General features: G+C 32.6%; 1 protein-coding gene across 1 annotated transcript; it reads right to left on the minus strand.

Moving 5' to 3' along the window:
• Positions 1-580: 580 nt before the first annotated feature.
• LOC116935093 (uncharacterized protein K02A2.6-like) lies at positions 581-1,396 on the minus strand. Its single transcript, XM_032942470.2, has one exon. It carries the CDS (start codon positions 1,394-1,396, stop codon positions 581-583), a length of 816 nt encoding a protein of 271 aa, XP_032798361.2.
• Positions 1,397-12,391: the final 10,995 nt, after the last annotated feature.

Genomic DNA, 12,391 nt, shown 5'->3' on the forward strand with positions numbered 1-12,391 from the left:
TTGGAATCTGGATGTTGGATGAGTACGTGGTCGCCAGTGGTCAATTCCGGCAAATCCGTTTGCGTCGCGGTTGTAGTAGTTTGTCGTCTTCTCCAGCATTTTTCGTTGCCTCTGCTCGATTTCTCTGGCTTCCTTTTGCCATTCTGGCGCGAAGGATCTCCTGTGTGCCGGTAAACCGTCGCGGATGGGTCGGTTGAAGATTAGTTGTGCGGGTGACTGGATGCCCATGCGGGGTGCGTTTCGGTAGAGGAGGGGAGCGCTTTGGCCATTTTGTTTTGGTCAAACGTGCCGCCCGTTCGTGATCCGGTCACGAGGGCTTTGATGGCCTTGATTCCTGCTTCAGCTCTGCCGTTGGATTGCGGGTAGTGCGGTGATGATGACTCCCATCCGACCTTCCAATCCCGCAGGAAGTCTTGGAACTCGGCCGCGGGGAAGAGTCCGTTGTCGGACCAGATTTTGATTGGGGCGCCTCCAATTGAGACGAAGAAGCTGCGAAATTCGTCGATGAGACGTCGTGCCGTGGTGTTCTTGTTTGGAAACATGGTGAAGTGGGGCCACCCACTGAATTGATCCACGATGACTAAAAATGACGCCCGTTGTCTTCTCCCAGATCTGCGTGTAAGAATTCGAAGGGGCGCGTGGCTGGTTCGTGGTGGCGGATGGTTTCTTTGGGTTGGGACGCTAGACGGCTGTTGCATGAGTCGGAGGCGGCTGCCGCGTTGGCTATGTCGACATCCATCCCTGGCCAGAATACGGATAAACGGGCCCTCTGGCGCATCTTGCTGGCTCCTTGGTGCATACCTAGCAGGACTTGGATTGTTTGGCGGACCATGGAGCGAGGTATTACTACGCGGGGGCCCATTACAATTGTTCCGTCGTCCTCGTCGATGGCCAGCTGGTGGCGGGCGTTCCAGAATGGTCGCAGCTGCTCCGGCAAGTTGCACTTGTCGTTCGGGAATCCGGCGATGATGGTCTCGCGGAGGGACGTCATGACGGGATCGGCATCTGCTGCCAACTGGACTGCTTTCAGGTTCAGGTCGGGTGACTGGTTGGGTGATCCAGCTATGAGTCCGATTAACGCGCCTTTTGTTCGGAAGGTGCTGGGTCCTTCTGCTAGCTCGTCTGCTTCTGATGCGTGTTCGACTGGCGCTCTTGAGAGTGCGTCTGCTTCGACGTTGATCTTGCCTGGGACCCACTTTGCTGTGAATATGAAGCGGGTCATTTGGAGGCGGAGGCGAAGCAGTCGCGGGTTGTCTAGTTTGTCCAGTGAATACTCGTTGAGAATTGGGATCAGCGGCCGGTGGTCTGTGATGAGGTCGAACGCCGGTAGTCCTTCGAGGAATGGTCTGCATTTCTTCATGGCCCACGCGGCCGCCAGGCACTCCAGTTCTATCATCGCATACCTGGACTCGGCCGACGAAAGGAACCGGGATCCGGCTTGGACTAGTTGCCACTTGCTGGTTGCTGGGTCTTGTTGCTTTAGAATGAAACCTAGGCCGTGAAGGCGGGATGCATCGACGTGGAGGGGACGTGGTCCGGTCTGGGTTGTATAACAGTGTATTCACATTGAATACAAGTATATTTGATGCAGTATACATATAGAAGTAAAAACTCATTGTATAACAGTTATAACAGTGTATTCACATTGAATACAAGTATATTTGATGCTGTATACATATAGAAGTAAAAACTCACGGTATAACAGTGTATTCACATTGAATACAAGAATATTTGATGCAGTATACATATAGAAGTAAAAACTCATGGTATAACAGTGTATTCACATTGAATACAAGTATATTTGATGCAGTTTACATATAGAAGTAAAAACTCATGGTATAACAGTGTATTCACATTGAATACAAGTATATTCCATGCAGTTTACACATAGAAGTAAAAACTCATGGTATAACAGTGTATTCACATTGAATACAAGTATATTTGATGCTGTTTACATATCGAAGTAAAAACTCATGGTATAACAGTGTATTCACATTGAATACAAGTATATTTGATGCTGTTTACTTATAGAAGTTAAAACTCATGGTATAACAGTGTATTCACATTGAATACATGTATATTTGATGCAGTATACATATAGAAGTAAAAACTCATGGTATAACAGTGTATTCACATTGAATACAAGTATATTTGATGCAGTTTACATATAGAAGTAAAAGTCATCGTATAACAATGTATTCACATTGAATAAAAGTATATTTGATCCTGTTTACATATAGAAGTTAAAACATGTCGTATCACAGTGTATTCACATTGAACACAAGTATTTTTGATTCTGTTTACATGTAGAAGTATAAACTCATAATATAACAGTGTGTTCAAATTGAATACAAGTATATTTAATCCTGTTTACATATCAAGGTAGAAACTCATAATATAACAGTGTATTCACATTGAATACAAGTATATTTGATTCTTTTTACATGTAGAAGTATAAACTTATAATATAACAGTGTATTCACATTGAATACAAGTATATTTGATCCTGTTTACATATAGAAGTAAAAACTCATCGTATCACAGTTTATTCACATTGAATACATGTATATTTGATCCTGTTTACATATAGAAGATAAAACCCTGGTATCACAGTGTATTCACATTGAATACAAGTATATTTGATTCTGTTTACATGTAGAAGTATTAACTCATGATATAACAGTGTATTCACATTGAATACAAGTATATTTGATTCTGTTTACATGTAGAAGTAAAAACTCGTGGTATAACAGTGTATTCACATTGAATACAAGTATATTTGATTCTTTTTACATGTAGAAGTATAAACTCATAATATAACAGTGTATTCACATTGAATACAAGTATATTTGATCCTGTTTACATATAGAAGTAAAAACTCATGGTATCACAGTGTATTCACATTGAATACAAGTATATTGAATCCTGTTTACATATAGAAGTAAAAACTCATGGTATCACAGTGTTTTCACATTGAATACAAGTATATTTGATTCTTTTTACATGTAGAAGTTTAAACTCATAATATAACAGTGTATTCACATTGAATACAAGTATATTTGATCCTGTTTACATATAGAAGTTAAAACTCATGGTATCACAGTGTATTCACATTGCCCGAGGAGAATTTACCCGTAGCGAAACGCGATTGGAATAGGTTTTTTATAGAACCGCTTGGTTGAGACGCATACCACGGAATGCATCTTTTTTGAATTCTAGAACACCTTGTTTGTGTTTTTTTCTTCATTACTGGATGCATTTTTGGAAATGCAACGGAAATTAGTTTCAAAATGCGTTTTTTGTGTATTTATTTTGCATTTGAATTGAATTTAATCACGTATCAAATTTTACCTTATATAAACAACTTTCACTCATCTATTTTCTTGTTATATCACTTCTCCACACATCTTTTTTTTTAATATAAATTTTCGGACACAATTATTGAAGTGAGAAGCAGCATTTTATTAGCTGGCAGAGATTAACTGACAAACACTGACGTAGGTACTGACTGAACAACACTGACAGAGATACAGAATGAGATACTCACCGATTCTTAAAGCTCTCGATAGTTTTCAAGCGCTTCAACAATTGATTTGGTTCTCTGCTTTACTAACGAAATTACTTCATTTTTTTCAAGTTTCTCCACATTGTCTTCTTCGTCTCCATTGCCTGCCATACCGGGAACATTTACTGATTTGTGATAGTTAAATTGGTGTACTTTTCTGGCAGCCTGGACACACTCCAAAACTTTGGAGATTTGGATCGGCTTTTTGTGCTGCTCCAAGACATTAGTCATGACAACTATAAAGTCATAAGAATTTACACATTCAAATAACTAAAAATCAGACTAATAACTAACAAACAGACTAAAAGAGGACTTCATAACTACTTCGCTCTGTGGCATTGCATTTCATTTAATTAAAAGAGAAGCAACGATGAATTGCAAATTAAAAAGTTGAGAGAATTTGGCTTCCACAGAGTGACGTAGTTGTGAAGTCCTCTTCAATTCCGCCAACTTGAACATTTCAACAGCATCATTTTTACAAATAATTTTCCAGATGAAGCGTTTAGATTGATCATCTAAAGCAATGGGGAAATTCTTTCGCTTAGTTAATCGGATCCACAGTGCTTCAAGAAATCGTTAAAAAGTTAGATTTTTCGGAAAAAAACGATCTTAAATTAATACAAACAGGAAATAGACAGTCCTTCGAGTCCTTCTAGAGCAATTTCGTCTAATATGCATCCCGGAATGTTTTCTGGAAATTCCATTTCTAAAATGTAAAAACAAAAATACTGATCAACAGTTGCTTCGTCTGCAACTAAACAGCACAACTACAGCGATGCCAGTTCTACTGGATGGACTCTTTTTTCATAGATCAAATACCAATGCAATTATACAAATGCAATCAATCATCTTTAATTTTTTATCAATCATCATCATTCATCACATCATCAGATATTCATTGACGTTGGCCAATTTTTTCATAAAATCCCGGTTTATTTTTATTCTTTCGGTAACTGGTTTTAAGTTGCAGTTCACAGGTTTCTTTGTAATCAATTAATTTAAGTTGTATTGAACATACAAATTAGGCTGTCTTCATTTAAGTTAAATTTATTTTCAAAACGGGTATGAGGCAACATTTACAATGAGCTTACGTATGTTATTAGCACTTAGCTGTTTATTTGTATACAAATTAGTTCTACAAATAACTCATTGCAATGGCTCGCCCGCGCAGAAGGAACTTGAAAAAATTGAAAACTGCTGAAAACCCGAGGATGGAAGCTGCAAAAAAGACCATGTGTACGCAGTTCCGTAGTAAATACAACCTAAATGCATATTAAGAGTAGTTAGACACAGCAAACTCGTAAAAAGACTGTTCGAGTTCTGTTGTTTGGAGTCACTCAATAATAAGTAATGAGCGCTATGTTTGTGTGAGCTCTTGTAAAGCTTTTGCAGCAGCTCATGGTACCAGGCCAATACAAAGTTATGAATGTTTCATAGCTCAAGGCTAGTGGAATGTTTTTTAGGGACTGAGGGATGCTGCAATTTGCCAATTTGCTTTCCTTTACGATCTTGAGCTCAAGGACCTTTAAGAAGTAATTCAATTTCTTTTGAGTGGCAGGATTTTCTGCACAAGATGCAACAACATGAAAGTTTTCCAGTCAAGGTAGTTGACATCTATATGGCAAACAAACAGAAGTACATACTGAAACCAACAAACAACATGGTACACACCTTTGGGATCTCTGCGTTTGTGTTGGGGTGGAAAATTCCTGTGGTCCTCTAGGATTTCCTTGACACATTCAGGGTCTGTTACCCATTGAGCAATCAAACTTTCCACATCGGTCAACTGACTTTGTGATGTAGTGGATGGGTCATTATCGACCAGTTGTTGTTGTTGCATTGTGTCTTCATCTTGAGCAGTTGACTCTGCGGGTTCTTTCAACGGTGATTGTAATTCTTCAACCGTCTCATAAGGTTCTTTGACTTCCTGTTTTGGGTCGTCAGGGTGGACCATCCACCAACTACCCTCAACTTGGCTTGAGGACGATTCTGATGATGAACTTGGATCAGGTTCAATCTAAATTTCTGGTCAAGGAGCTACTTGAGCTTGTTATCAAAAGTTGAGGAGGAACAAGACAGAAACCTAGAAACTTAGAAGTTAAAAAATAACATTTGGGTTACCTGTAGACTAGTGTACTCACCGACGCATTCACCATGGCGACTGTATCCACAAGTAATGGGGATTTGGATACCCTTGGTTGCCAAACTCAACAACCCATTAGCCCTCCATTTTATAACCGTTTATAACTGTGTTAAATCGGTTGATCATCGATCGCCGACGAGCGATGGGGTTGGGCTGGCTTTTCCCTTTTTTTCTTACCTTTCCTATTTCGAAAATTGAGATTCCAACCCAAAATTGCAAAAAAAAAAAGTTGTTTAACAATCCCATTTAACGCAACGCATAACAAGACGGGAAAATTCTCCTCGGGTGAATACAAGTATATTTGATTCTGATAACATGTAGAAGTATTAACTCATAATATAACAGTGTATTCACATTGAATACAAGTATATTTGATCCTGTTTACATATAGAAGTAAAAACTCATGGTATCACAGTGTATTCACATTGAATACAAGTATATTTGATCCTGTTTACATATAGAAGTTAAAACTCATGGTATCACAGTGTATTCACATTGAATAAAAGTATATTTGATTCTGTTTACATATAGAAGTAAAAACTCATGGTATCACAGTGTATTCACATTGAATACAAGTGTAAAGAACCAAAACAATTTATTCTTTATTATTTTCATTATTTTTCCTACCCTTTATTCTTACGTAACATTAATTTTCTATACGCCCCTCTTTTCTATGTAATTTCTTCCTTAGACGTTTTACAGACTGATTTACCCTTCAAACGTTTCAACTTAATTTTCTTGTAGTTCGACCTTCATGAAAACCGTATAAAAACTTTTGTTCTATAGAAAATAAGAAGAGTCATTTTTCACAATTCAGTTCCTAAAGAGTTGTTCCCCAATTTTTTGTGCTGCTGAAATAAACTTTACTAGAAACGACAATGAAAATGTAAGTTATTAATATTTTAACTTACTTTTTCATTGTCGTTTCTAGTAAAGTATATTTTTGATTCTGTTTACATGTAGAAGTATAAACTCATAATATAACAGTGTGTTCAAATTGAATACAAGTATATTTAATCCTGTTTACATATCAAGGTAAAAACTCATAATATAACAGTGTATTCACATTGAATACAAGTATATTTGATTCTTTTTACATGTAGAAGTATAAACTTATAATATAACAGTGTATTCACATTGAATACAAGTATATTTGATCCTGTTTACATATAGAAGTAAAAACTCATCGTATCACAGTTTATTCACATTGAATACATGTATATTTGATCCTGTTTACATATAGAAGATAAAACTCCTGGTATCACAGTGTATTCACATTGAATACAATTATATTTGATCCTGTTTACATATAGAAGTAAAAGCTCATGGTATCACAGTGTATTCAAATTGAATATAAGTATATTGGATCCTGTTTACATATAGAAGTAAAAACTCATAGTATCACAGTGTATTCACATTGATTACAATTATATTTGATTCTGTTTACATGTAGAAGTATAAACTCATAATATACCAGTGTATTTACATTGAATACCAGTATATTTGATCCTGTTTACATATAGAAGTAAAAACTCATAGTATCACAGTGTATTCACATTGATTACAATTATATTTGATTCTGTTTACATGTAGAAGTATAAACTTATAGTATGACAGTGTATTCACATTGAATACAAGTATATTTGATTCTGTTTACATTTAGAAGTATAAACTCATAATATAACAGTGTGTTCACATTGAATACAAGTATATTTGATTCTGTTCACATGTAGAAGTATAAACTCATAATATTACAGTGTATTCACATTGAATACAAGTATATTTGATTCTGTTTACATGTATAAGTATAAACTCATAGTTTCACAGTGTATTCACATTGAATACAAGTATATTTGAATCTGTTTACATGTAGAAGTATAAACTCATTGTATCTCAGTGTATTTACATTGAATACAAGTATATTTGATTCTGTTAACATATAGAAGTATAAACTCATGGTATCACAGTGTATTCACATTGAATACAAGTATATTTGATTCTGTTTACATGTAGAAGTATAAACTCATAGTATCACAGTGTATTCACCTTGAATACAAGTACATTTGATTCTGTTTACATGTAAAAGTATAAACTCATAATATAACAGTGTATTCACATTGAATAGAAGTATATTTGATTCTGTTCAAATGAAAAAATATAAACTCATAATATAACTGTGTATTCACATTGAATACAAGTATATTTGATCCTGCTTACATATAGAAGTAAAAACTCATGGTATCACAGTGTATTCTCATTGAATACAAGTATATTTGATCCTGTTTACATATAGAATTAAAAACTCATGGTATCACAGTGTATTCACATTGAATACAAGTATATTTGATCCTGTTTACATACAGAATTAAAACTCATGGTATCACAGTGTATTCACATTGAATACAAGTATATTTGATCCTGTTTACATATAGAAGTAAAACCTCATGGTATCACAGTGTAATCACATTAAATACAAGTATATTTGATTCTGTTTACATGTAGAAGTATAAACTCAAAATATAAAAGTTTATTGACATTGAATAAAAGTATATTTGATTCTTTTTACTAGTAGAAGTATAAACTCATAATATAACAGTGTATTCACATTGAATACAAGTATATTTCATCCTGTTTACATATGGAAGTAAAAACTCACGGTATGACAGTGTATTCACATTGAATACAAGTATATTGGATCCTGTTTACATATAGAATTAAAAACTCATGGTATCACAGTGTATTCACATTGAATACAAGTATATTTGATCCTGTTTACACATAGAAGAAAAAACTCATGGTATCACTGTGTATTCACATTGAATACAAGTATATTTGATCCTGTTCACATATAGAAGTCAAGACTCATGGTATCACAGTGCATTCAAATTGAATACAAGTATTTTTGATTCTGTTTACATGTAGAAGTATAAACTCATATTATAACAGTGTTTTCACATTGAATACAAGTATATTTGAGCCTGATTTTATATAGAAGTAAAAACTCATGGTATCACAGTGTATGCACATTGAATACAAGTATATTTGATTCTGTTTACATTTAGAAGTATAAACTCATAATATAACAGTGTGTTCACATTGAATACAAGTATATTTGATTCTGTTCACATGTAGAAGTATAAACTCATAATATTACAGTGTATTCACATTGAATACAAGTATATTTGATTCTGTTTACATGTATAAGTATAAACTCATAGTATCACAGTGTATTCACATTGAATACAAGTATATTTGAATCTGTTTACATGTAGAAGTATAAACTCATTGTATCTCAGTGTATTTACATTGAATACAAGTATATTTGATTCTGTTTACATATAGAAGTATAAACTCATGGTATCACAGTGTATTCACATTGAATACAAGTATATTTGATTCTGTTTACATGTAGAAGTATAAACTCATAGTATCACAGTGTATTCACCTTGAATACAAGTACATTTGATTCTGTTTACATGTAAAAGTATAAACTCATAATATAACAGTGTATTCACATTGAATAGAAGTATATTTGATTCTGTTCAAATGAAAAAATATAAACTCATAATATAACTGTGTATTCACATTGAATACAAGTATACTTGATCCTGCTTACATATAGAAGTAAAAACTCATGGTATCACAGTGTATTCTCATTGAATACAAGTATATTTGATCCTGTTTACATATAGAATTAAAAACTCATGGTATCACAGTGTATTCACATTGAATACAAGTATATTTGATCCTGTTTACATACAGAATTAATAACTCATGCTATCACAGTGTATTCACATTGAATACAAGTATATTTGATCCTGTTTACATATAGAAGTAAAACCTCATGGTATCACAGTGTAATCACATTAAATACAAGTATATTTGATTCTGTTTACATGTAGAAGTATAAACTCAAAATATAAAAGTGTATTGACATTGAATAAAAGTATATTTGATTCTTTTTACTAGTAGAAGTATAAACTCATAATATAACAGTGTATTCACATTGAATACAAGTATATTTCATCCTGTTTACATATGGAAGTAAAAACTCACGGTATGACAGTGTATTCACATTGAATACAAGTATATTGGATCCTGTTTACATATAGAATTAAAAACTCATGGTATCACAGTGTATTCACATTGAATACAAGTATATTTGATCCTGTTTACATATAGAAGTAAAAACTCATGGTATCACTGTGTATTCACATTGAATACAGGTATATTTGATCCTGTTCACATATAGAAGTCAAGACTCATGGTATCACAGTGCATTCAAATTGAATACAAGTATTTTTGATTCTGTTTACATGTAGAAGTATAAACTCATATTATAACAGTGTTTTCACATTGAATACAAGTATATTTGAGCCTGATTTTATATAGAAGTAAAAACTCATGGTATCACAGTGTATGCACACTGAATACAAGTATATTTGAATCTGTTTACATGTAGAAGTATAAAATCATAATATAACAGTGTTTTCACATTGAATACAAGTATATTTGATCCTGTTTACATATAGAAGTAAAAACTCATGGTATCACAGTGTATTCACATTGAATAAAAGTATATTTGATCCTGTTTACATAATACAAGTTAAATCATAATATAAAGTGTATTCATTGATACAAGTATATTTGATCCTGTTTATATTTAGAAGTATAAAAAATAAAATATTAAAAAAAAATTTTTTTAAAAAAAAAAAAACTCATGGTATCACAGTGTATTCACATTTAATACAAGTATATTTGATTCTTTTTACACGTAGAAGTATAAACTCATAATATAACAGTGTATTCACATTGAATACAAGTATATTTGATTCTGTTTACATGTAGAAGTATAAAATCATAATATAACAGTGTATTCACATTGAATACAAGTATATTTGATTCTGTTTTTATGTAGAAGTAAAAACTCATGGTATCACAGTGTATTCACATTGAATACAAGTATATTTGTTTCTGTTTACATGTAGAAGTATAAACTCATGAAATAACAGTGTATTCACATTGAATACAAGAATATTTGATCCTGTTTACATATAGAATTAAAAACTCGTGGTATCACAGTGTATTCACATTGAATACAAGTACATTTTATTCTTTTTACATGTAGAAGAATAATCTAAAATATAACAGTGTATTCACATTGAATACAAGTATATTTGATCCTATTTACATATAGAAGTAAAAACTCATGGTATCACAGTGTATTCACATTGAAAACAAGTATATTTGATGCTGTTTACATATAGAAGTTAAAACTCATGGTATTATAGTGTATTCACATTGAATACAAGTATATTTGATTCTGTTTACATGTAGAAGTATAAACTCATATTAACGTGTTTTAGAATACAAGTATATTTGATTCTGTTTACATATAGAAGTAAAAACTCATGATATCACCGTGTAGTCACATTGAATACAAGTATATTTGATTCTGTTTACATGTAGAAGTATAAACTCATAATATAACAGTGGATTCACATTGAATACAAGTATATTTGATCCTGTTTACATATATAAGTAAAAACTCGTGGTATCACAGTGTATTCACATTGAATACAAGTACATTTTATTCTGTTTACATGTAGAAGAATAAACTCATAATATAACAGTGTATTCACATAGAATACAAGTATATTTGATTCTGTTTACATGTAGAAGTATAAACTCATAATATAACAGTGTATTCACATTGAATACAAGTATATTTGATCCTGTTAACATATAGAAGTAAAAACTCATGGTATCACTGTGTATTCACATTGAATACAAGTATATTTGATCCTTTTCACATATAGAGGTTAACACTCATGGTATTACAGTGCATTCAAATTGAATACAAGTATTTTTGATTCTGTTTACATGTAGAAGTATAAACTCAAATTATAACAGTGTTTTCACATTTAATACAAGTATATTTGATCCTGTTTTTATATAGAAGTAAAAACTCATGGTATCACAGTGTATTCACACTGAATACAAGTATATTTGATTCTGTTTACATGTAGATGTATAAACTCATAATATAACAGTGTTTTCAGATTGAATACAAGTATATTTGATCCTGTTTACATAAAGAAGTAAACACTCATGGTATCACAGTGTATTCACATTGAATACAAGTATATTTGATTCTGTTTACATGTAGAAGTATAAACTCATAATGTAACAGTGTATTCACATTGAATACAAGTATATTTGATTCTGTTTACATTTAGAAGTATAAACTCATAATATAACAGTGTATTCACATTGAATACAAGTATATTTGATTCTGTTTACATGTAGAAGTATAAACTCATAATATTACAGTGTATTCTCATTGATTACAAGTATATTTGATCCTGTTTACATATAGAAGTTAAAACGTATGGTATCACAGTGTATTCACATTGAATACACTTATATTTGATTCTTTTTACATGTAGAAGTATAAACTCATAATATAACAGTGTATTCACATTGAATACAAGTATATTTGATTCTGTTTACATGTAGAAGTATAAAATCATAATATAACAGTGTATTCACATTGAATACAAGTATATTTGATTCTGTTTACATGTAGAAGTATAAACTCATAATATAACAGTGTATTCACATTGAATACAACGATATTCGATTCTGTTTACATGTAGAAGTATAAATTCATAATATAACAT

This window comes from Daphnia magna, unplaced genomic scaffold (assembly GCF_020631705.1).
Source record: "Daphnia magna isolate NIES unplaced genomic scaffold, ASM2063170v1.1 Dm_contigs295, whole genome shotgun sequence".
Taxonomy (NCBI): domain Eukaryota; kingdom Metazoa; phylum Arthropoda; class Branchiopoda; order Diplostraca; family Daphniidae; genus Daphnia; species Daphnia magna.

What these genes read in the sequence shown, in the direction of transcription:
- LOC116935093 (XM_032942470.2), bottom strand. Translation starts at nt 1,396, where the DNA reads ATGATAGAACTGGAGTGCCTGGCGGCCGCGTGGGCCATGAAGAAATGC.